At 37.8% G+C, this 26,825-nt stretch overlaps 1 protein-coding gene across 3 annotated transcripts in view; it reads left to right on the top strand.

Annotated features, from left to right (window-relative positions):
* The window catches only part of FHOD3 (formin homology 2 domain containing 3), a gene marked incomplete at both ends in the record, with an annotated part of 355,589 nt that overhangs the window by 152,224 nt on the left and 176,540 nt on the right, over positions 1 to 26,825 (top strand). For all 3 annotated transcript variants that reach the window (XM_079533942.1, XM_079533941.1, XM_079533940.1), the window contains one exon: positions 12,920 to 12,987. In XM_079533942.1, the coding sequence (XP_079390068.1) occupies positions 12,920 to 12,987 (68 nt within the window). The remainder of the gene's footprint in view (positions 1 to 12,919; positions 12,988 to 26,825) is intronic.

The following is a 26,825-nucleotide window of genomic DNA, read 5'->3' as shown; positions in this document are numbered from 1 at the left end:
AAACATCTCATCAGTCAGTCTTATATTGATTCTTGTTTTTTGTGTAGTGCTTTTGAAGCTTTGAAATGCAGATCAGCAAATGTTTGCTGGGACGAATAGGAAAGTTAAGAGGGATAAAAAGTGCAGCATGTTATTGAACTATTAAAATAGTTCTAAATTTCCATTGCAAATCCCATTGCTAGGAGAAGGACTTGAGAAAATGCCCATTAAGATTCTAATGGCCGTAACTGGAAACATCTGCACAAGTCAGGTGCTGCTTCTTAGGTCTGTTCAGCAGCTGAAGAGGCTGAAGTTTAGTTATGCTGAAGTTGCAGAAAATGGGTATTAAAGGAACCAGAACCATAAACGGATGGATTGACTGTATGTCTGGACCTGGGCCATGGGAGCTCTGCCACTGCAGTGAGTGTAGCAGAGGAACCAGAGATGTCACCTGGAGAGCCATTGTGATACTCACATTCTTTCTATAAGCAAGAGTGGGAGGAAAGCACACTGAGGGACCTTTTGCATAAAGAAACACTTTGCCTAGCATTTAACTGAATTTATATTACAAATTAAAATTTCCATTCCCTGTGGCAATTAAGCTACTAAAAAGTAGCTTACCACATGGAGCCTTCTGAAAGGAAACTATTGCCTTTATATGTTTGTGATATATAACTGATATAGTTTTTTATATATATATATATATATAATATGAATATGTATTGCAATATGTATAATATTATGTATGAGTAATGTGTGTATTTTTCCTGTGAATATATATATAGTATGTGTGTATGTTTATAGTTTGTATTTCCTTGATTAATTAGGGAAGTAGCTAGAGCTTTTTATAGCCAGTGACTGAATTAATAATGAACAGAGAAAAACGTAGTTTAGATGAATGCTTTCGTGTGGCTTTGGTCAAATTACTTAGAGGTGGAAATAATCAGTGGTTCAGTTAAGTGAGAGGCATGATATATACTGGAAAAGCTCCATCGTATGTCAGATGTTTTACAACTGTGATAAATGACTCCAGATAAATAATGCTAACATGTGTTAAACAAGTTCAGGCCAAGTGCAGTGCGGTATGGTAAACAGAGATTGCACTTCAGGAATGTTTGAAAATATAAATGGATGATATATGGTTTTGAATAGCACTGTGAGTATAGTGTTCTCTCCGTGGAGGGTAAAAGAAAGATTATTCGAAGATGCTTCAAATATAACTTTTTATTATTATTACTATTTTTAACAAGTACAGACCTAGAGGTTTGCTGGTCCTGAAAGCAATTGTTTGGGCTGTTCAGCTGTTTTGAGCAGTGTATTCCAGGCAGGTTTGAAAAAGGCATGAAATTCCTTGGATAATCACAGGAGTAAATTGTAGGGAAAAGAAAACAATACTTGGAGGGATTTTTCCTTTATATTCTATTTATTAGGAAAACTGCTGATAGAGAGTGAACTTTACAACGAAGTTAGTCACAGTGAAGCTAGGAATGTTACTGATTCTCTCAACTTCATGAGATGAAGAGAGCTACTTTAACAATATTGCTGCTGCAGTAGGAGAAGGTACTTGCAACCATGAATTCATGTGTTTTGAAGTTCATAGTGTATAAATCTAAGGGTACAGATTTTAATTACTTGTTTCATTCTCTTTGAACAGGACAAAAAGGTGACAAAAGATATTGCTGGTTTCTTTGTGGAACCCATATCCAAAGCATTTTAAAAAGGCAAGAAAAACCCCAGTTTTCTGCCAATGTCAATTTACAAATATATTGAAAAGTCACTTGATCTCACTTGCAAAAAGGTGTATAGTTCATAATCCACTGAAAAAAAAATAAGAACACAGTGCTGTTGATGAGGAAAACAAGAATTTAGACACTGTTTATTTCATTTCAGAGTAGCATTCTATATTTTCAATCTTGTCTTAATATGATCTGGGAGGGTCTGGAATTTAACAAGCCAGTGAGATCCCTGCACATCAGGTTTGGGGCAGGATCTGAACACTGCTCAAGCAGCCCTCACTGATAGGAGTCATTTGCTCCTTGTCTCTGCATCCCTTCGTTGGCAGGAGACACAGAAGAGCAGGCTGCACCAGGGCTGTCAATGCAACGAGGTCCCGTACCAACACAGAGCTAATGCTCCAGCACTGACTTTCTGTAGCTCAGCATCAGCTTAAAGGATTGCAGTTTCCAGTCTGTGCAATTTAAAAGACCATTCCTCTTCTCTGTTTTAGCTGGTTTTGATGGTGAGGGAGGAAGTGAAATAATTTTGTCTACCAGAGTCTGAATCCAAACCTCCTTTTCACGTAAGCATCTATCACAGTGGTATGTAGGATCTGTGAGTCTCATGCACTTAAACTCACTCATTTGCAAATGCAACTGAGCAAAGCATTCAGCATGGAGTTTTTTTTACTTGCTATATCTGTCTAGGGAGGTGAAACCATTGCTCAGATATTCTCTTGCATACCAAGTCAAGCCACCTGTGTCACACATCTTGTTCCTGGAAATGTGAGGTGTCTGGTAGGGCTGTGAACTCTGGCACACAGAGCTCAGGACTGCTAGCTCCTGCATAATGTTACCTTGCCTGTCAGCCTGCTGTGCTTATCCTGCTGCCTGTACTGCATTCTCTGGATGTTTCCTGTTGTCTCTCTGGTTGAAAGGCACTGTGTAGCACAGGTAGCAGCAATAGGGCAACCAGCAGGCATCCACTTCACACAAGAGTCCTGCACCAGCATGAGTTTAACTCGAGGCTCAGTTTGACTTATTTCTCTCATACCCTTTCTAGTTTATTCTTGGAAGTTTCCTTTCAGTTGTTAAAATGGTGCATTTTTAATCTATCCCAGCAACTTCAGAGTGATAGTAAATTTGTGGACCTGAACTGTTTTGACATCTGCTTAAAGTATTTGTGCTACCCTCTGTCCTTTCGCAGATCTGATGATTTCTTACTTTCTTTTAGGCTAGAAATCAGCTTATTTTAACTTGATTTCTGTTAATTTAACTATATGCTTATAGGTATATAATCTACTAAGGGTTTGAATTCTCACACTGTCTTTCAAGTAACTGTAGCATAGTTTCTATTTTTCTCAATTTGATCTGTATATCTTAAGTATGCCTGTCACTTTAATGAGGTGAATACTGAAGGCAAACAGATCAGTGATGTCCAGGACAAAACTACCTTACTGCTATTAATAAGAACCCTTGAACATGTCAAGATACCTGGCAAAGGACAGGCCAGCTTCCTCAAGCATTGCTGATTAACCAGATTAATGTTTTTTATTGAGGTTGTGTCTGCTGGAAACTAAGACTTGCTTTAAGGGACTGTTCTTTGCTTCATGACTCTGCAATACTTAGCAGAACAAAGACCTGATCTGTTGAAATGCTTTGTATTCAAAATTGGTAAAGCCTAAGTTGAATTGCTGTGTCCAGGTTTGGCCACTTAAGAATGTGCAGTGACTGGCAGAAAGCCTGGAGTGTCTCCCATGAGCTCATGTAGTCTGGACTCTGGGATTTAAGTATATGCAATACCACTGCAATCACTAGCAGTGCTCTGAGAAGCAGTGCCTTTATCAGATTTCTATCATCACTCCCTGCTGATACTGTCTCTTTTGCCTGCTGCCTTACTCTCAGTTGAGTGGTCTAAGCCTGCTGTCTATGTTTTCAAGCAGCTTTTGATAGCGTTAAACATCTGCAGTTAATTGGGAGGCTGAGTCCCCAGAGGTCTTTCAGCTGGAGAACCCTGATGCACTTCCTGAGGATGGGTAGGGATTGCTGGAACACCCCGGTATTACAGCTATGCTCTGACCCATTTTGGCAAGTCCTGTGCAACAGCAAAATAAGCTCAGGAGCTCATTCACGTTCTTGGCAGGAACTTGTCTGTTTGAGCTCAGATGTTTCTGCCTCTTTCCTTGCTGTCAGCATGGATAAAACCCAATTCTAGGGATAGCAGGCGTGAGCCTACATTTTTTTCTTTTTCTTTTTTTTTTGTAATTGATTGATATAATTTTCTTGTTACTGTCTTTTTACTAATATTTGCTGAGTGTGCAGGGCAACATGTTGGCACAAGATGCTTTAAATTGAATGAAACCAGAAAATTCTAATAATGACCATCATCGTGTTATTAAATGCTTACAGTCCAAAAAGCACTGATGTCCTTGTGTAAGCACAAGCGTACAGTTCTGCAATTCAAAGACCTCATTGCAAACTGAAACAAAGGTTGAAGATTTGCTTTGACTTATATTTTTTTATAATTATTTTTTATCCTCAGACTGGTTGTAGTAATCTCTAAAGAAAACAGTATGTTCTTCTACATTATTTTCTTTTCTAGCAATTTTCCCTGGCTAGGTTTACTTGCATGATGTAACCTATATTTTAGCATAACAACTACTTTCCTACTGTATTAGTATCCAGGGAACAATTCTGCATCAGTAGGGAGATGAATAAGATGACCTTTCAAGTCTTTGCCATCACCACCTTCTGTAGTACAGTGCTGTAATACTTGACCTCATTCCATAGCCTTTTTCCTTTCGTAACCCTTTGACTCTTACAAAGAGCATTCACAGCATTTTTTGGCCATATGAAAGATCTCTCCTATGAAGTTATCAAACTTAAATGCTGTTTCCTGCACTTCAGGATTGAAGAGCTTGTTAGTGCCTTTGCATTCAAGTGAGGAGGACCTATACAAATAAATCCTTGCAGGGAAATGTGCTGCATTGCTTGTTCCGTAGTGAGACTGAATATGCTGAACAGGCAGAGATCTATTCTTCTGTAATGTGTTGGAAAGGCTGTAGCTTTCAAACATGCATTTCTAGTGCTGCTTTTTATGTTGTGGAAGGAAGGAAGGAAGGAAGACCTGCTTGAGCAGTCTGTTCTAGCTCTTTACTCCCTTGATGGACCTGCATATTGTGCTTCACTGCCGTTGCTCTTTCCTCCAGCGTTCAGAAAGCATCAGTAGGCATCGTCCTGGATGTGAGACATAACTCAAGGGAAATTTTATATACTGGCTTGCAAAATTAGAAAGGAAAAATGTGAGAGAACTAATTTGGATACCTTGCTGTCCCTGCTTGCTCATAACCTTCAGCTTGTAAATAAGGGCAGATGCTGTTTTTTGGATTTGGACCAGCAATGATTCCTGAGAACTCCCCAGCTTCAGTCAGTCCATGAAAACCAGTTTTAGAAAAGATAAATATTTTTTTGCCACAAACAGCCCTGTATATTCTTTATCTCTTCAGAGGCAACTGATGCATAAGGTCTGTGGTGTTTGTTCTCCTTTTTTTTTTTTAATTACAGAACTCGAACTTTTAAAACCATTTAAGTGGGTCTTTTTTCCTTTATTTTATTTTATTTTTTTTATTTTTAATTTCACTGCTTTTTCCTGTGCAGTTAGTATCATTCCTCTTTGACTGGGTTTTACTGTCCCATTGTAATGCTTACTTCGTAATTTAAATGCATAGCCTACTGTTATGCTCATCTGGTGTTGGGTTTTTCTGCCTACATCTTTTTTTTGACAGCAGCATTTCTGCAGAACTGAGTAGGGAATACAGTAGTGAGTGCAGAAGTATAAAAGTAAAGGAAAAATCACCAGACCACGTATGTCAACCAGGTTCACACTGTCCTCAGCCCACATCAGCTGGTATTTCCTTCCTTGTTATTTATGAGTAAATAGGGCCTTAATACACCAAGTAAGTTAAAAATGGAAACAGGGAAAGGAAGTTTTTACATCATTTGATTTTAAGATTCCTTTATTCTTAGCATGAGAAGATGGACAGGTGTGGAGTACCAGCCTCCACAGGATCCAGATGAAAAGGCTCTCTTTTGCACTTCTCTGTGTAAATGGTTACTGTGTTTTGGCATTTCCATTTAGGGTAAATGATCTGCATTTGTGTGCTGTAGTGCATATGGATAGTGTGATAAATATTCTTCCTAGTTCGGTGCATGTGGATGGGACCACAGCTGGGACCACAGCTGTGGGGCAGCGTCAGAAACAGGGACCCATAGAGACCCATAGGGATCCATAAGGACCCATAGAGACATTGCTATAAGAGCAAAAGAACAGTAATTTAAAGCTTTCCAAAGGGAAATTCAGGCTAATGGTTTATCTGCTTGGAAAAGAGAAGGCTCTGGGGAAACCTCATTGTGGCTTTCCGATATTTGAAGGGAACATATAAACAGGAGGGGCAATGGCTGTTTATGAAGGTGGATAGTGATAAGATAAAGAGGGAATGGTTTTAAATTGAGACAGGGGAGGCTTAGATTAGAAATTAGGAGGAAGTTTTTCGCACAGAGGGTTGTGACGCACTGGAACAGGTTGCCCAAGGAGGCTGTGGATGCCCCATCCCTGGAGGCATTCAGGTCCAGGCTGGATGTGGCTCTGGGCAGCCTGATCTGGTGGTTGGCGACCCTGCACAGAGCAGAAAGATTAAAGCTGGATGATCATTATGTCTTTTTCAACCCAGGCCAATCTTTGTGAGTGTACAGAGCTGTACTGCAGTTCTGGCACTATGGGGTATCTGTCATGGTGAGCAGAAATCTCACCTTGCAGCCCAACCCATGGCCTGCCCTGTGCTTACAGATGCCTCCTTCCTGTAGCTGGCTCTTGGCACCGTCTTCTTTAAGCCTTTGGCTTAGGGCAGAGGGCAGGGCAGAATAGCTGAGGCTGTTTAGTGGTTTTCTTTCCTCTCGCTCCCCAGCAGTGGATCCTTCACAGAGAAAGGGAAGAAAGATGCAGGCTCAGAGCTCTACTAATATGCAGGCCCCATAGAGGATCCCCCTCTGGGATAGGGGCAAAGAACTCCATGCTGAGCTGAAAGGCTGTCCCATCTAATTAGCTAAGCAGCTGTTCTGTCTCTGAATGAAAACGAACTGCAGTGGGTTTTGTCCTCATTGTGAGGCTGGCAGCATTCCTCAGGAGGCAGTGAGGAAATTCCTGGGGTCGGTCAGTGCTGACAGTAAGGTGGGCTCTTGCTTCTAATGCCAGGCTTGGAGTGATATACGCGCAGCCCATTGCTTTTCATCAGCTCATACTTTATTGTGGAGAAGTCCTTTTTCCTTACCAAGTGCCTGGCGTTTATCTCTGCATTAGCAGGAGAATATATAGCTAGAGTTTACATGTGACACTGCATTCATGAATGCATAACCATCTGTTTGTACAGGAAAAAAAATAAAAGCAAGATCAGGTAAAGAGAAAAAATGAGGATTCTTAATATGCAAAACAAAGTGATCTCAGCAGAAGCAGCAATTATGTAAATTTATTAATGGGCAATCTGCCTATGAATGAATCCCCTTCTAGGTGGTGTGAGAGTAAAAGGAGTGCATGTTATCTTGCCAGCGAATGTATTGGTAGCTTTTGTGGACAAAAACAAAACAACTGAGGCTCTTCTTGGCGTTGGACCAGGTCTTTTCTTAGAGTACTGCTTTAATTTGCTTGATGTATGTGTAAGAATGGCACACTGCACTAATTACGTTTATATACAGTCATCCTAGGGATCTGCAGTCCTGTAGGTACCTATGCGTGCACTTGAGCTAGTGTGGTTGAAGTCTATCAGGCAGTTATCTTGCAGCCTGTGTTCAGGATGGGACCCAGGCACCTGAGGTTTTGCCGTTCTGCTCCAGTTTTAGCCTAGTTTTATGGTTGTATAAATTCATTCAGAGTAACACCCATTTAAAATTGAAGTAGTTTAGTAATAAATTTAGAGGTGTGGCTCTCTGCGTTTCCAGAAAGGTTTTTGTTTGTTTGTAATAAACAACTTTATTTCTTGTTTACCATCCCCACCAATCAGTGCTGGTGGAAAACGGTAGTTGATTTAAATTCTAAAGGGCAGAATAACTATTACTTCTTTCTACAGAACATTCTAGACAAAAGTGTTTTATTCACTGTTGCAGGGACAAGAAATGAAATGTTAGTTCTTTAGCACCAGCCGGTTTGCTGATGGAAGACAGAATATTACTCCTTCTGTCCCATGCAAAGACTTCAGCAATGAATGGCAGGAAATATTTAAAATGTCCTTTAATTAGATCTGTACCAGGTGCCCTGCTAATGTAATCAAACGTAGAGTTAATCTCCCTTTTATGTTTTTGTTAGGAAGGGAGCTTCATCTTGAAATTATAGCTTAAGGAGAATTAGCATGGATAGGAGATCCTGAGGTCATTCAGGCAGCAGCAAGTGAGGCAGAGCAACTCCCATTTGCGCTCAGCCAGATGTTCGTGAGCCTCTGCCAATAGCTCAAAAGGCTGATACTACATAAATTACTATATCCCAGGGACTAATTCAATGGGTGTGATGGAAGAGGAAGGGAGGAGAATGGTGCCCTGTCGGTCAGAGGTCAGGTGTAGCTCATGGAACGGAGCCAAGCAATATTCAGACAGTTTTTCTTTTTTATTATTTTTTTAATTGTGGATTTAAAAACCAAAAACTGGTTTTCACACAGAAAGTGGAGGAAAAGCCCCAACTTTCATTAGGAATTTAAAGTCCAGTTGCTACTTTCTTTAAAAAATTCCTACTTCCCACATAGTCAAAGGAATTGAATTCTCAGTGAAATCTGAGCCTCTGACAATCATCTTTGAAAATATATAGTCCCTTTTGAAAGCTACTGGTGGTCTGATAAAATAAAAATCTTGAAGGCTTCTCTTGCTTTCTGAAAAGATGCCAACTGCAGACTGAACCGCCCGCCTCACCTCCACTGTCATGTTTGACTGGAATTTCTCTAGAAAAAGTCCCTTTTCATCTAGTGTGCGCTGTTTTTCTTTCCTCTCCAGGAGAGTTGTTTTTACAGGAGTAAAAGCAAACAAACAAAAAAACAGGGTAATAAATAATGGTTTTCTTTTAAAGCGTGAAGCTTTCTCTCAAACAAAGCGCCATGACTGCGAGAAAGGAGGCACTTCCAGCTTGCAGCCTCTCGTGCACGTGTCTATTATTACAAGCCCAGTTTATTTGACATCCCACTTGTAAAAAGAGGTGGTTAATAAGGGCTGTCATTGTCTTTCAAGAGAATGCACATAGGCCATGTGGGATAAAGGATGATTTAACAAATGTGACTTTCTTGTTACAGAATGGCAAATAAGAACGATGCTTAGGAAGTTTGTACCACACCAGTCCCAGTTTTTGTACCGTGTGGTTTCAAAAGGGTTTACTCTGATATTGAATGTTTGAAGATGTCAGTGCTGATGCCTTCTAGTTTCTCAAAACGTCCCTCAGGCTACAAACGAAAAGCAGAATTTCAAGGGTACCAGATCCCAGTTTAGTCCATCAGTACTGCTCTATCAATGGGAATCTTCTATGGAGGGACAGTGCCTTTCATCTTTCTCCTAAAATAAAGAAATAAGCAGTGCCCTCTAGTGTTAGTTACCATCAAAGGAAACCTCAAGAGGACTTCTCTATCATCTAGATAACCACAGTTAAACCTTTTCCGCAGCTGCAGATGCTACTCTTTCCTTTTTTCTTCACTACTTTTCTTCAAGAAATAAATGCAATAACATAGCTTGCTGTGACACACTTTCCTGAAATGTGGCCGAGTTGTCAAGTCAACTCAGACTCCCTGACCTGATTTATCTTGTCCGATCTTGAAGTGTAGGAGTGGGTATGTCTGCAGTTCGTAGCTGGCCTGTGTGAGGACTGAAATTTGTTTTTTTTACAAAGGAGATAGGTAGTCCTGGTGTTTTACAGAGTGGCATAGCAATGTGTCTTCCTGCCTGATGTTCAAAGGCTCAATTTCTGCATAATTCAGTCCTGACATAAGCTTGCACACATGTTAATGCCAGTCAGAATGGGGTCTTCTGGGCCACCCTGGGAGCACCTGAGTTTTTTTGATTCTAGTAGCAGTAGCAGTGCATACTGCTTCAAAGCCACCGGCACCATTTGTTTCAGCTACAGAAGACTCTGTCAGGGATGTGCCTCTGGGAACTGCAGTCACCTCTGTTCTTTAATGGGGAAAGCTACTTTTCATTCTGTTTGAAGGAGAGCAAAGCTTTAAATTGCTAATGTAAACCAGCCAGTGCTTTCTCTGCTTTCTGAGTTGTCTTCAGTGTGAAAACATTGTAACCAAAAGTGCTTTTCCATCTCTGTGTTTTGTTTTCTACCATAGCAAAAGACCTTATTGGTTCTTTTGGTCTCTGAGTTTCTGTTGGTGTGTTTTCATAGCCTCGGTTCTAATCTGATCCTTTGGGGACCAGGCCCAGAGGTTCCCATGGTATTAAATTAACTGTTGGCAAATGGGAATCCCATAAGCCCAAGCACTCCAGAGCTTTCACATGGTGTACAGGCTTAGAGTTTTCTGATGCACAGCACGCGAAAACAAAATAAACATACAAATCTGTAGAAAGCAACCTGTGAAGGACCTTGTCTTATGTGGCTTGCCTGCTTTCACTGACATTCATCATGAACTGTTGCTTTCTAAACCAAAACGTTTTCTAACAGAGCTCAGAGGAGCAGTTCTTTCACTTACCTACTTGGGTTATGTTCTGTGAATATTCTTGGTGGCTGCCAGCAGTACAAGAATTAAGCAGCCATTGTATTGCCCTTAGGTAAGGATAACAGGTGAAATGGTTACAAACTTGAATTTCCAACATAATTCAAAAAAGTTAGCAAGGTGAAGTTAGTCAATGCAAGGAGGGAACTGTGAACACTGCTATCTCTGCATAGATAGCTCAAGTGTTTGGGATATGTGCTGCTTTCCCTGTTGACTCTGCTTTTACTAAACTCAATACTTCCAGCAATTACTGATTCTTTAGCTCTAATGATAGACCCTGTTATAGACTGTGGGTAATAATTTTTCGTTTTTGCTGCAGATGAGGAGGGAGAGCGCGTTGTTTGTGGTGGCTGCCAAGGATGATGTTATATTCTGTGAAAAGACCAGGGGAAAAAAATGTTTGGCATTGTTTCTCTGAGATGTACCAAAAATCTGCATGCACCAATGAAAGCAACCGGCGTTAAAGGATCATAACAATGGGTTGTTAGCCCTTTCCCCCAGGCTGGGTTGATGATTGTTCCTGTTTAAAAAAAAAAAAAAAAAGAAAAGAAAAGAGAAGAAGAGAAAAAAAAACAAAAACAAAAACAGATGACATTTGTTAGAAAGTTGATATTTATGTATAGACTTGCCAGCAGTTAAAGAAATGGTGCCTCTCTTAATTAAGATGATAATGTACTGCCTTGTTTGGAGAGACTCTGCTAATAATGGTGCTGAATTATGAATAGAGAGAAATTAGTAATAACAAATGCCAGATGGAGGTATCTTTCAAAGAGGAATATTTTGTATAATATGGCATGTGAAGTTGACAGACCAGGTCTTAAAAGGCCTTTATTATTCTTTAAGCTTTTTTGACAAAATTACTCTTTATCCTGCCAAGAAATGTAGTTTCACGTGCCAGTGTGTTTTTAAGCTAGAGTAATTAAAGTATGCCTCCGAGTTTATGGCTTGAAATGAAATTCATTCCTACAGTGTTTTGTCAGTAATCTATAAACAGTGCATGGAAGGAGACAACTTACAACAATAATAGTTTTGCCAATTTTACACATTCTGCCTTTGAAATCAAAGGCAATTAGAGATGAACAAAACAACTTTCAAAGTGTTTTTAGAAAAAAAAAAAAATGTTGTAAGCCTTGCTGAAGTTTTATTTCACTTTTTCCTTTGGTTGAAGATGACTGTTGGGAATAAGAAATGTTTTTCTAAAATTAAAATCTGCCATCTTTAATTGAAGCTAATAAATGATTACAAGTTATAAATGCACAAAACCCTTAAATGCTGGGCTTTTTTTTTTTTTTTTTTTTTTTTTTAATTCCTAGGAGAGAAAAAAATCTTCCATTTTGTAGTGTAGTAATTAAAAAAGAAACAGAAACGGAAATCAAGAGAGAAAACTTAGAATTTTAAAATTTTATTTTCTCATAAGAATATTTCTACTTCACCAGTTTGCCCACTTCGATTGAATGACCTACTGCCAATCCATTTCTGCCACCCACTGCATTGCAGGTTCTTGCCTGAGGGTCTTTGTAGGAAGCAAAGGTGGCCGCAAAGATTATGGTTTGTAATCGACCTTTTATTGCATTTGTGCAATTCAACGTGAAGGAATTTGAGACAGTGTAAAGTGCTGTTTGTAGTTCTCTCTGTCAAATATGTCAATGCAGTAGACCAGAAAGACTTGAAGAACCTTATATACAGCTCTACCCATGCATTTCCAAATACACAACGATAAACATGAGACATGAAACACAAGAGTTTTTCCAAAGGCAGAATATTATGACAGGATACAGAAAGATAGCAAGGGAGTTTCTTTAGTCTACATAAAATTATTTCCATGAGTCTGCACTGGTAGAGAAATAAATGAAAGGGAATACATTTCAGTACTGGACCATGTAAAGAAGGCTTTTGCTTCATTTAGAAAAAGATCAAGATCAGTTTTCATGAGAATAAAACACTGTTTTGAATTATGCTTAGAACAGACTGTCCAGCTATTTCTGGTATTAACATTCATTGCCATTGTAGAAAGGAATTAACAATAGAAAGATGAGAGCACAAGTAAAGAATGTCTGGAGGGAAGGCAGTCAAGGATGGGATTCAGTGGCTCAAGTTGTGATAACAAAAGCAAAGAGTATTCTCAGTTGTGTCTTTTGATACCGAGCTGGCTCTTTCAATTAAGCCTGTTTACCTTAATGGAAAAAGAGGAATATTTCTAGGCATTTTCAAAATTACCTTATAACACTGTTTCTCACTGATCTTGTTGAACCTATAGTAAAATTACCTGGGAGATGCAGTCTGAAGTTATGGATAATAGCCCAGTTTTTACTTGTGTTTTTAATAAATGAGTGTGTTATATATATATAAAAGAAAGTTCCTTTCTTTGACAGCAGTCTAGCTTATGGAACACGAGCACTACCCCTCAACTCTTTTGAATTGTGTACTACCTTTGTTTGTAGTGCTGTCTGTTTTGTTAATGTTGAACTTCCTTCTGTTTTCTTTCAGAAAAACTTTACAATTCCAATGGACGGGAGCTGAGACGAGCACTTTTCTCATTGAAGCAAATATTTCAGGTGAGCAAATAATGGCTTTAATTTTTTTTTTTTTATATAATATTATTTATTTTATTTTTATATTGGGAATAACTTACAGTTCTGGCAGAAGAGAAAATTCAAGGACCTTATTTGTAATATGTGATTATCCAATTGCTTATTAACGTATTCTCTTTTTCTGTTCTTCCTTCCGGTTCCTGTTAGACTTTTAAAAGGCAGGACCAGATGTGGGGTAATGGTAGACTTATTGGTTGGAATGTGCGAAAAAAAGCAAATAAATCTGGACCTCCTCTTGCATGGAAACTTGATAGTGAGAACTGGAAGAGGGATGTGAAAAGAGGAACTAGAAGACCTTTAACTGTGGTAGTGGCCCAGCATTTGTCCAGACAAAATCTTGACAAATAAGCTAGGCTGAATCTACATCTAAACCTGTAAGAAAAAAGTGTAGTGGGAGAGCCCTAAAGATGTTAGAATTTAGTTCTAAATTAGGAGTATGGATTCATTGATTATTCCAAAGGATACTTTGTGGAGCTGAGTATTACTCGTGACTGATATGTCTAAAGAGAGGCATAGATTTGAATATGTGTGTTCATTTTAGGGGAGACCTGGAATCAGCAGGATTTTGTGTCTTGTGGAGAAGGGGCTGATGTGCTAGATAAGTGGTGTGGGTGTTATGAAACTGAATTGGATGAAAAGCTTGGATTTCAGATTGGTTTTGCTGGCTAGTCAGATGGACTTGGTTAAGATGCCAGACCAAAAGGAAACCATGACTGGAAAAAGCAGGTCATTAAAAGGGAAAACAGAAAGTAGGTGGAAACCAGAGTGTACTGCAAATACAATCCTAAAATGGAGCTTAGAAGGGCATACTCTGTCTCTATCAGGAAATATACATGAAATGAATAAGAAAAACACTTCTTTTCCTTTATTAATATCCATTTAATAAATTTATTAATATCCATATCCCTTTGGAGTGACAATCTGTAATGTTGTCCAACTGCAAGGTACAAATTCGTGAAATGCTACAAAAGTTTCAAGCTGTTACTTCAGAAATTTTTGTTTTGTTTTAAATAAACATTTATTCTAAGGAGAATAGCTAATTTCCAAAACACAAAATGTTATCTGCAAGTTTCAAAGCAAAGTATTCAGAATTTAGTAAATGTCAGGATGAAGATTTTCTTGAGCACTAGAGCAGGTGGTGAATCGGCTGATCCATTTTACAGAACATTTTGATAGCTGAAGATGCATTTTCGTGGGTCAGAACAAAGCCTTGAATTTGAAACTTTTGGACAGGAAAGGAGTTACAGTTCTGAAATACTCTGGTCATCTCATAGCTGTAGATTGGAAAAAACATCATCTCTTCAAAGCATTCCTATGGAAAGGTTATTTGGGAATTGTGAGGGTGCAAACTGAGTTTCCCTGTGAGCTTGCTGCATGGGTGGACTATATGCTCAGAGGACATATGGCAGGTTTCCAAGAATTGTCTTTGATTTCTTCCTTCTGGTTCACCTTAACTGCTTTGGGAAAGTATTTGTATTTCTGTCAATGTATATATTTGAAAGATTAATCTGAGCATTCATGCATGTGTAGCAGTAAGTACTAAGCCTCTCTGTTTCAACCCATACCACAGCCCTCATACCTCCCATCAAAACTTTTCCCACTTTGGGTTTTCATTTTCTCCTCCATCTAAGTTCTTTGAAGTCTGCTATGTATTTTCAAGTACTTTGTGTGCAGTGCTTTCAGCTGACCCACTGTAGGATCTCTGTCTTCCAGCTAATTAGGTTTTTCATGGAAATGTTTTAATATTTATCCATCTAATAAATATAATCACAGTTGACTAAATTGAAGAGAAATGAGGAGAAAGGGAAAAGAGAAGCCCACAAGCACTCCACTTGTGCAGGAACTTTGGGTCTACAGAAACCTGGACAGTAGAACTCTGATAGCACAGCTGAAGACTTTATCATAACCCAGTCATAAAAGTGGCACAGGTAGTTGATATTATCCTTGAGTTTTTAGGCTTCTAATTTCTGTCTTGGCAAGTCAGCATTATTCTCTTAATGTCTAATCTGTAAAAAAGAGATAATCAGGCTTCCAGTGTGAGAGACAGTGACTCCTCTGTTGTAAAGAAAGACTTAAATTCAAATCTGGTTTATTGGAAATGCACCAGTAAAGAATGTGGTTTTTAAGGTAAGTGTGCTTGACAGTTTCAGAATATAACTATCCTAGAATAACTTCCCTGTTTCCTAGTATACATGATAAAGAAATTTTGGAATGACCTGTTATCACTTTAAGTATCTACTTCTAGTAGAACGGTGGTGTCGAGCAAAGATACCCTTCAAAAGACCTTTATATACCCTCAGAATACAGGCTGTCATTAGTGGAGAACTGAGGAGAAGACTTACTCAGGATGCAGAGTATTCGTATTGTGTGGTTTTTGGGGTTGTATTTGAGGTAGTGCACCTAATATTGGAAAATGGAATGCTATATGATGTAAGCTGCTTTTTGCCTGTTACTTTTGTTGTAATTAATAGTAGCATAGCTAAGGCATAGTATGATTTTACGTAGTTCATCTCCTAATGAACAGTGAGAAAGAATACAGATTTTTTTTTATATATTTTAGAAAAATAAGTTTAGAAAAATAAGTTTTTTTTAGTGAAGAAAAAGAAATGTTAACATAACGAGGTAACGTTGTAGACCAAACATTTTTGTCCAAATAGTCATACTTAATTTATCTTATAGTTCATGACTTGAATTGAAATTGGCATTAGAAATCTGTTTTTCAACATAAACATTTGTTTAATTTTGGATCTCATCATATTTAGTATTTTACATTCTTCAGTGTTATAATGATGCAGAAATAAAATGTTGACTTTAAAACTGGTCTTTATTTTTTTTTAATAGTTTTCAGAAAGTTGTGGAGACTTCATCATGTCTTTAAGTGCCAAGGCAGTTCCTAACACCATATTTTTTTAATCATTTATCATAACTGAGTTAATTTGGCATAGCTCTGTGTCAGTATCATTTTTAATTTAAAGAGCTTCAAGGTAGTGTGCAGTCACTTATTTGCATTAAGTGGGAACAAGCCCAAGTGTTCCATCAAATAGAATTTCAAATAGTCAGAGCTTTTGGTTTTTCATGCACAGCCTCAGCGAAGCTTAACAGTGTTTGGCAAAATCAGGACCTTTGTTTGAAGTTGTAAATGAAAGATTCATTTGGCTAGTACAAACCTGGAATTTCTGTTTGGTTTCTTATGGTGAGCTGTTTTTGGCAAAATGATAAAAGATGTAAGGAGCGTTTTTCTTTGACAGAAATGTTATTCAATTGTTGTAATTCATTCTGTAGGGTTAATATAGTCATAGCTGTGATCTTTTGCTGGATCGTACTCAGGTATTATTTGTCTGACTTGCCAATACAATTTTCATTGCTCCACAAGCAGGGAAAGTAATGTTTGTACTGTGGGAGCACTTGACTTTAAAATAACCAAGTGTGCATGTGTGTATACACCACATGCATATACCCATACAGATCTTACTGATGATCTTTGGTCTGCAGTTTAACTCCCTCTATATGTATTTTCTGACCTATTTCTGAGATTATCAGAGATTTGTGAATTTTTGTGCAAAGTGATAAAAGTCCCAGATGCGTACAAGGACAGAATCCAAATATGGCACTTATACAAGAACTGCTCCAAAAGTAATGCTTTCTGTTTTATTATGCTAGCCCGTGATGTCAGAGGCAGATGGTAGCATGGCAGTAGAGATTGAGCCTCCCACCAGTATCCCATTAAATTTTGTTGCTGTGTGACAGATGGCAGCAGAGGGGCAGTCTGACAATGTGACGTCTGATGCAGAAGTGCATACGAAGCAAAGGTGTGACATTGAATTCCTCCATGTGGAAAAAATGTCACCCATTGACATTCACTGACACTTACTGAACGTTTATGGAAACCAAACAGTGGGTGTGGGAACAGTGAGGCGGTGAGTGGTGCATTTCAGCAGTGGTAACAGGAACAGTGGGTCACCTCCACTGCTGCAGTTATTTACAATTGTGGCATGAGGGCTCTTGTTCATCGCTGGCTAAAATGCATAGCTAATGGTGGTGTCTGTGTTGAAAAATGGTGTTTTGTAGCTGAGAATTTGCTCTAGTAAACAGTGCTATTGTTGTAGTTTCCACAGAAATAGAAGGCATCACTTTTGGAGAGACCTACAAAAAATCAGGATCTAAAAACTTCACAGTACATGATTGTGATATTCCAAATGTGATAAAAGCACAACTGCTTAGAACATTTAATTCAGTCAATCTTAAAATCAGAAAAATAGGATTCAAATCCTATAATTTTAAACTGTACTATCCAATTTACATGACACTAAGAAAGAAAGCATAGCTTCAAATTATGTTGACTTGTATAATTTCAAAACATGAATAAGCTGGATGAAAATGTGATGTGAGAGAAGTAAGAAAAGTACAAATCATGTTTCAATTATATGGAAATCTGTAGTCATGCGTAAGTCTGCATGCCTTCCTAATATTCTGGAAAGTACTTTTAATCAATCAGTGCATTAGCTTTTCTGGAATGCAAACTTTAAAAGATGTATTTATCAGTATTAAGGAAGAAAAGTCTATTTTCTTTTAGGACATTTTCCCCACTAAGTGTCATTCAATAAATGTGGGAGATCTCCCACTGTCTTCCTTGAGGAGCCCTTTTGTTCTGTGATTAGAATATTGGATAACACTATTGCAAAATTCCCTTGCAGAATTTTCTTCTATTGTTAAAAAATTCATTAATCATTGCACAATTGAGCTTTGTGTAAAATGTTACAAAGAACAGCTATGTAGGGGCCTTGAAAACATTAACTAGGAGATGTTTGGATAGACATAATCTTATCAGTGAGTGAAATCAAATGTCACACACTTTGCCTGCTAAGGAGTCATCAATCATTCTTAGTTGAGCAGAAGGAGTTTTCTGTGTTTGCTTCATTGATCTCCAGGAAGGAGGCTGCTCCTTCCATTCCATTCCCGTGAGCATGACTGATTATTTCTCAGGGTCTCAAGCTATGAGGGACTTGATTTAGGGGCTTCTGTCATCACTTGTAAAGCAAACTGCCACCTGTCCCTGTTTGGATGGGTTCTTGATTAAGTCACAGAAGAGATAAACCTCTGCTACCTAACTACTTTAACTTCCTCAGGTAAGTAGCATAAGGCAAAAATGTTGTTTAATCGGATGCTTAGATGCCACCGAAGATATGATAGCATCTTCTCTAGAGGCTTTTCTAGCATTTTTATTTCTAGTACTAAATGGGGGGTGGAGAGCAGAATGCAATCTATTGACATATATTCTGTCCACTGAAGGGGCAAAGGATGGAATTCGGTTTCCATCAAGTCAGTGGGAGAAAATCTTGTTAATTATAATGTACGTTTTACCTAGTAGAGTGTATATACACACGTGGAAAGGAGTAAAGAAATGGAGAAAGCCACAGCAGTACATTTTTTTGGTGTTCATTTCAAGCTGCAGTGGGATAACTATCGCTCGTCTTTAGGGGAGCAAACCAAGTTTTTCTGGCTAATAAATATGTAAATTAATCTGATACCAAGGTGTGATTTGTGCTCACTTCTTGCACTTGCAGAGAAATAATGTTACCTGGGAAAAAAAAGATCCTTTAGTTATCTACATCTTTGTTAACTGCAAGAATAAAATATTAAAAGCAGCAAATTTCTTTCTAATAGTGAAATAGCGTTAGAGTTTCTTTTCAAAGTTCGTTCTTTGAATCTGTTTGAAGAATGAGTACAGCTGAGTTCCCTCTGAAAGAAGGACTGCATCATTGTAGTGCTGTGTACAGCTGATACAGGTAGTCCATCTTTAGAAGTGGTAGAACTGGATAGTAATTCTGGACTCTTTCTCATATAAACATGGCATCTTACATCTTCTGTGTTATGTAGTGAAAGCCCTAAAAGGACACATTGTAGTGTCACAGTAAGATGGCAGTCTGTCTACATCTCCCTCATTTGATGCATGAAATGGTCAAGTTATGTAAAAGTAGTGAAGTTGAAGAGCAAACTCACTGAAGAAGCAAAACACTGCCTTCAGAGTAAATGGAAGGAACTTTTTTGGAGATAATGGTAAAGATCAGGCAACACCACAACAATTTGATTTTATAGCTGAAGAAGTGAGAATTTTAAGTGTGAACATAAATGTAGTATGGGAAGATCTTTGCTGTGTACATAAAACATCCTTTTCTCCTTAAAATTTTAATTGTCTTTTATCAACTTTTATCAACAATATGAACGATCCTTTGTAATTCTCAGTTACATCCACTCAACATTTCACCTTTTTTTTTTTGTTTCCTTCTATGAATAAGTTCCAATTATATCTCTCTAATTAAATATCAGAAAAGTCTGAATATGAAAGACTATTTTCCTCCCTTTGTTTATGCTTTAAAAGTGTGCTTTGTTTATGCTTTAAAAGTAGGACCCTGACTCTGAGCAGAAGTTCAGTGCTTTAATACGAGGCTTTCCTGCTTGAGCACCGACTCATCCATGTTTTATATAGTTTTAATAGTTTTTCCTGTGTGTGCTAAAGGAAGAAAACTTTTGAAAAATCTAGAATGTTAATGGACCAATTCTTCATTTGTATACAAAAAAAATGTGTCAACGAGGATCACAAAGTAATAAATGAATGAGAAATAGTTGGAAATAATGATACATTATTTCCATTAGACCTGATAAGATAATACAAATATAAACTGGAAGTTTTCAAATTTAAAATTTATCCTTTAACATGAATGTCCAATAGGAAAGAGCATCTATACTAAGTTGCTTTGATTTCCCTAGCCAAGGTTTCATTAAAACAAACAAACAAACAGAAAAACCAATGAGGGAAAGAAAGATTACTAACAGAGTTTTAAATGTTTAGGGTGTTTTTTTTTTGTTTTTTTTTTTGTTTTTTTTTTAATGTATGAAATTTTAGTTGTGTAACTGCTACTATACTTTTTTTTTTTTTTTTGCTACTTTTGTTAGCTGGAATTTAACGATCTCAATATTATTTTAAAGTATGTAATAAACACTGTCTTGGCTCTAAGGAATCTCAAGAAAATCTAATACAGCAAGATTTGATTCTTTTGCATAGCTTATTTCCTCAAGACTTGTTCATATGCTATGGGGCAGCTACTATAATAGCTATGTGGCTGATGCTGGATATCTGAGGTGTTGGAGTGTCTCTCATTTCTCAGGTGGTATTCTTTGAAAAGTCTTTGCATTACTAAAAAGATACACGCCTTGTTTCAAGTTTTATATAGTTATTTTTTATAAATATAAATTCAGATGGGTGAAAAAACAAAGTTTCTTTCGTATTAGGATGTTTCCAAGTATCCTAAAGCTGGAAGTAATTCTGTCTTGAGAAGAACTGTATGTTTGATATTGAACATTGATTTAGTTTTCACGTGTTTTAATTTTTAAAGTAATACTATTAAAACCTTTACTTTGCCCCTAAGTTACGAAGGATCAGAGTGAAAACACTTTGAAAGGGAGGACCCTTCTCCTGGCTGACTGGGATCTGTGCTTTGTTTATGCTTTAAAAGTAGGACCCTGACTCTGAGCAGAAGTTCAGTGCTTTAATACGAGGCTTTCCTGCTTGAGCACCGACTCATCCATGTATAGAATTGCACTGTAGGTGCTTCAGTAACTTAGGTTTGAATGCTGATGCGATCTGGAGGTACTCATAGAATTCACGTTCATGGATGTATTCGTATAAATATGTGTGCGTATGTGTTCTGGATGATCTCTTTTCATTTGTTCATAGTATGTGACTTAGCTCTTAAAATGGACTGAAATAAACAGTGACTATTGAATTAGATGGTATCAGGCACTTCTGGACTGGCAAGCTAATATTTTAATTGTATCGGTGATTTTAGAGTCCAAAGAGCACAGCGTTAATTTAAAGTGTGGGAAAAGAACTATAAATTATATCTTGGCATCCTATGCTCTTTCAATCACTTCCTGACCATGTTTATTCAGTTTTCAAGCCAAAATGAGCTTTTCTAACTGCAAACATTGCAAGCCAATCTTGATCTATAAAATGCAACCTGTTACTTAGCCAATAAAAAAACTGGACTGCAGAAATGGCCTGAGATTTCTGTTTCTAATAGAGCTCAGCATAACTGTTTTATTACTTGATCACTGTAGTCTTATCAATGGGAGTAATTATTTTGCTGTTAACTTTAGCAGATGCTGTGATACTGAAGGCAGGTAGTAATAATTAAAAAGTATTATTGTGGAGACTTTATTGTGGTATATGTATATTTATGTATTTATATATTCCTAATGTAGGCTCTGGGGTCATGTTGCTAGCTAAACAGCTGAAAGAAGGGCCAAGAGGAACTGGCTATTCATTATCCATTGCTACTGGGGGAGAGCATTTTTTAAATATACATATTTCAAATTACATGAAGAGCTTATGTATGTGAAGCTCTCAAGTAAGGGGAGTGAATTCTGGTAGGTTTGCTCTCTCACATTCCAAGCGCTGCCAGGAATTGTCAGGTTAGAGATCAGCTGTGGGTTGGGTTTGTTTTTTTTTGGATTGGGGTTTTTTTTGTTTGTTTGTTTTTGTTTGTTTGTTTGTTTTACATATATTAGGGTTTGCCAGAACTAGAGAAATGCTTACGAAAAGATCAGGAATTTTCTGTTCTCTTTGCAGCATTAGGAGTCTACCTACAAGAGGTAGACTAATGTTCTGCCCTTCACTGATACTATTTTGAACAAAAAGAAATCCAGATTTTACAGTTCTGCATTTACTTGCTTGTTAACAAGGAGGCTTTTGATTATGATCGGTTATCTAACTTTTTCGTGATAGAGATCCAGATGTATTGTCATTTGAGATATATACAAGCAAATGCCTGCAATGGTGTATGCCTTGCTCTTTGACCTGCCTTCTTCCTCCCTCTCCTCACCAGTCAACTGCTGCCCTCCTGCTACTGATTTACATCCTCCTATGAATAAAGCCTAATCCCTAACCCTTAATCCTCCTAAAATCAGCTCAACTTTGTGATCCTATCTTGACTTTATAGGAGACTTAAAAAAATACAATAACAGAAAAATACTTCTTAAAAAGTGGATGCTATTTACATTTTTGGAAAGAGTTTCTGTGAGTGGGCTGTCATTTTAGTGAGCCGTGTATTTTTTCTTGCTATTTTATTTTTTTTCCACGTTGAACAAAATCATCCAACGTCTCTGTTTCAGCGTTGCTCACTTGCTATGCAACATATGTTCCTGGAAGGAGAATCTGAAGAAAAGGGATTTCCAAGGAGACATAACTCCTACTATTAATGTAAAATGAGGACAACATGCTATGTGATTGATGAACACAGCTATGATTGAGGATTTCCCTGGCTCCCTCTCTTAAAAGTAGAGAACTTTAATCCTGGAGCTAGTCAATGTGTGATGCCCTGTGCCATTCTTGAAGGTCAGACTATGTGTCAGTACACTGCCAGCATCCTCCCCACAAGTATTCAGGGTGCAGAGGAGGATGCTTCTCCTCTTTTTGAAGCAGGTAGGGCTTAAATTTCTCTTTATGTGAAGTTGCATAGTGAATTGGCAGTATTAACCTCTTGCCTACATGAATTATCCCAATGTGAAAACGTGAATGCAGTATAACTTCAAGAAGTTGTTTTCAGTCTAGAGGCAAAACCAGAGCTGGCCTAAGGAATCAGAGCTTAAACCTCTCTTTATAGTAATTGTGTGGAGTGACAAGCAGTGAGGGAAAGTCCTCCGCAGAGGGTGAAGTGCAAGAACCCTTGGTTCATTCCTTGTGTGAAAGGAGTCCCTTCCTGTATGCCAACAGTCAGTGTTTCTTTCTTTTCCTATTTGTGCTTAGCAAGAAGATTCTTATGGATGTGGCCAGTATGTTGGCTGCCCGCACTGCTGTCACTTCTATGCTGAATTATTGCAACTTTTTCTTTTTGGAAAGTTCGGTCAGTAGATAACATCGTTGCTGGCTCACTAAAGAACATGTTGTGTGGAGAGCACAGGCTGGAGAGATCCTTATTTATATAAGTGAACTTTATAAAATGGACAATGTCTAACTTTGTAACAGAAATAGGAGATAATTAAGGACTAAGTATTAAAATGCTCAAGCATCCTGAAACAATGGAGCTTATGAAAGGAAGGAAAAAAACATAAAAATGATGTTCTCTTTGGTACAAATCTCACAGACAAGCATCTTGATATAATTCCTCAAGCAGAGCACATTGCACAGCTGCTAGCCATGTAAAGGGAGATATGCATGTGCATATCCAAATGTGATTATTCAGTTATTAATCCAGTTTCCCCAAATACTTGGAATAGAGCTTTCACCAGTTGTTGTTAGCTAAACCAAAAATAAGTTTTAAAAAAAAAGACAAAAAAACCCTTAGAAAAGAAACTATTCTGAGACCTTGATTCTCGTTAGAAAGCAAAGTAACTTTTTTTGTGGCAGGAAAATAATGCTTTGGGTAATTTTTTTTTCCAGTATGTGACCCATGGAAATATAGCAGATTTCAGAAAGATTTTTTTCTTTAACATTATGTAAACAATCTGTTTTTGCACGTGTACACTGAACATCAGGTAAAGCGTGTTCTTGAAAGGTGCTGTTGCTTGAAAAAAAGAAGTCTGCCCATCTTCAGATAAGACCCCACAAAACTGCCTTAGAGATGTATCTGGTGGGGCAGAGATGGGAGAACTAGTGGGAGAGAGGGGAATCTTGGCTACACTTCTTTGCATTAGTGGCACCTGGGCATACTGGAGACTGTTTAACACAGGGTTTGTTTTATTTCTTGAAGAGCTAGACTCTTGTGCAGGTAAATGTACAATTTGTGCATTTTGTCAGGTGCTTGCTCAGTAAGCAAGCTTTAAACTCAGCAGTTTGAATATATTAAATGTCTTTTTCATCATATGCTGGTCTAAAACAGAGTTCTATTACAAAGCAACATACACTGTCTTGATTCATTCCAAGTTTGTGAATGAACACATAAGATATATTTCTTTGATGAGGCCATCAATAAAGTCTTCTTCTTAAAGACTGTAAGTAGCTTGTCTCTGTGTCACTGAGCAATCTTTATGGCTGCAGGAGCTTAACAGGAAGCCTAGAGAGCTTTAACCATGTTTTGCTGCTTTTCTCATCAGTGCTCTAATACCTACTGATTAAGGGCTCATAAATTTTTGTGATATTAGTGGAGGAGTCCATTTCCATCCCAAATGACAACCTTTCTCAGCCTCCTTTTAGTTGTTATCACACACATGCGGCAGCTACTTGTGCATATCGGTGTCACACATGCTATATATTCTGTACAATGAATGCTCTCTTCCTGGAAACCTGAACCTCTTACCTCTGTAGAGAGTAGCCTTTCCTCTTGAGGTCACCTAACTTGGCAAGTCAGTGAGTTAATGGGTCTGAAAAGATTATCTTAGAACAAAATTGATGTAAACATTCTCCTTTCAATTTAGAATATATGGGTCTGGATTCCTTTTCATCTTTCTGTGCACATTCCAGATGTTTGCTTCTTTCCTCTCGTTGTATATACATGATGGGATAGATAATGTGCTGAGTTCAAATTTATGTCTGGAGCATGATGAGTTTGTATTCCGCTTCATTACACCTTCTTTTTCCCTTTTATTTGGGAGAGGAGAAGTACCTTAAAAGCCTTTTTTAAATTCAGGTTTGATTTGTTTATTCATTGCTTTCCAAAAGCAGTCTGGTTAAAGTCCCTCATCCCCTTCATTTCCTCTGCAGTTCTCCTGCAATATATCTCATTTCAGTCAGGGACAACTCTATGTTGTAGCAGTTTCCTCCCCTCGGCTGCTTTGAAAAAGTTCCAGAAGGCAGATCTCACCATTTTCACCAACAAAAAGCAGATCTTCAGTACAAAGTATTTGAGGAAATAAAGACTCATTTTTCCCCAGGTGAAATTTTAATATACATAATCTTTAGATTTTGGAAAACATCTTAAGGTTGTACAGGCTATTTCAGCTTTATTTTCATTGATTGTCAACAGCCCTTAATTGCTGTTTGCTGTTAAAATTTTCTTTCATTCTCAGTTTTGATCTGAAGTTTTTTACAGCCAGATTACTTTTAGCTTCTCTAGTGTAGGGATAAGTTCTTCAATATCTTCTGAAGAACTTTTTTTTTTTTTTTTAATTTCCAAAATGTTAGGTCTGTTAACAAATACCACAGTCTGCAGATCATGGATATTTTTTCTTCCCACTTTTCCAGTTTTGCTTATTTGATTTTGAGTCTGTCCTGGAGGCTGTTTTTTGTTTATTACATGATTAATGGAGGGTTGTTAAGGTAGTACGGTTAGGTTGCAGTTGGACTTGATGATCTTTAAGATCTTTTCCAATTTGTTTGTTTTTTACCTTGACGCAAGGATAAGCCAGCACACTATTCAGAATTTGATGCTAAATTGAAACGTCTACTAAACTTTCTATGAAGTTTATTTCAGGAAGTGTGTTCTGAGCTGGGGTTCTGTTACCATCTATAATAATCATTGTAGTTATTTCAGTCAGTCCTATCTACTGTTGTATATCTTCTCTTAAATTAGACATCATGATTATCCAAAAAAAAAAAAATAGGCATCTATTTGTCACCAGGTTTGTGAGAAAAACTTCTGCAGGGTGGATTTTCTCTTTCTGTCCCTTGCCCTTGCTCCCACCACCACCCACTCAATTTAGGAGGAATTTGGAACGTTCTCTCTTCAGTTCAGTAGTACGGAATGTTTAGCCATTGAGTTTGGCATACAGTGTAACTTACTTTCCAAGGTCTGTGAATGTCAGGCAAACTCCCTGTTGAATTTCTCTTGGGTACAGAGTTAGTGCATCTGAACCCTGAATGTACTGTACTTTGAGCTTAGCCAGCAGATTGCAGGGAAATGTTCCTTCCCTTGAGTTTTCTGAGAAATCAGTTTCAGAATTCTAGGGGAACTGGAGATTGCTCTGGTTTCTTTGAAAAGAAATTTATGGAAAGGAGCAGTGTCCTGGCCCTCAGGGGGTGCAAAATCCTCTGTGCTGCCCTGGGCGTGGCCGTGCCTCCCCCACCCTCATGCAGGGCTCTCCATCTTTGTGTGCATATATAAATACCATTACATAAAACGAAGAAAATGAGAGTATGATTAGTACCTTCTGGGTTAACAAGTAGATTGTCTGCATATTCTTACTTCACTATACTAGTAGTATCACTGTTTTGAGTTTGGCAAAAAAAAGGTAGAGAACATCTCTCATGTTTGTAAAATTGGGTGCTTGGGTCTCTTAATAAAGGACCTGTTCATTTTAGTTTATTTGGCAGTTTTCAAAGGATATGCAGCCAATTCAAACAAAGTTACTGTCTGGTTCTTCGTTTCTTAGAGCTGCATTATTGGAAAGATGAAATTTCTGTTGAATACGCTGTTGTATGTGAAAAAGCATGTGTTAAAATTAATCCAAAGAGAGTGTCAATGAGCAACAGTGATGATTCTGTCCTCAGAGTAGCTGTTTCATTTTTTTTTCTGCTTTATTTGGTGGCTACTTCATTAAATGCTATTTAATCAAGTTTTTAATAGCCTTTTGTTTGTCTTCATGAACCTCAGTAAGATGAGGAAGATATCGTGCTCTGTAGTTCTTGGCATCATTTTCTGCATGTACCTCCTAGCAAGGAATACACTATCATTCTGCTTCACTAAGGAGTATTTTCTTTCATTCTTTCACTTTGTTTTACATCAAAATGTGGCAATATTGTCTACTAGCATTTTTGTGTTTAACACTTTAATTTCCATTCTAAATATATTGACTGTCACAGAGCAATATTACATTGCAATAAAACCAGTCTTAAAAGTTTTGTTGTGCACACTTGAAATACTGAAACT

Source organism: Tetrao urogallus (genome assembly GCF_951394365.1).
Source record: "Tetrao urogallus genome assembly, chromosome: 3".
In the NCBI taxonomy this organism is placed as follows: Eukaryota; Metazoa; Chordata; class Aves; order Galliformes; family Phasianidae; genus Tetrao; species Tetrao urogallus.
The sequence above is the reverse complement of the archived record's forward strand: the minus strand, read 5'-3'. Positions and strand labels throughout refer to the sequence as shown.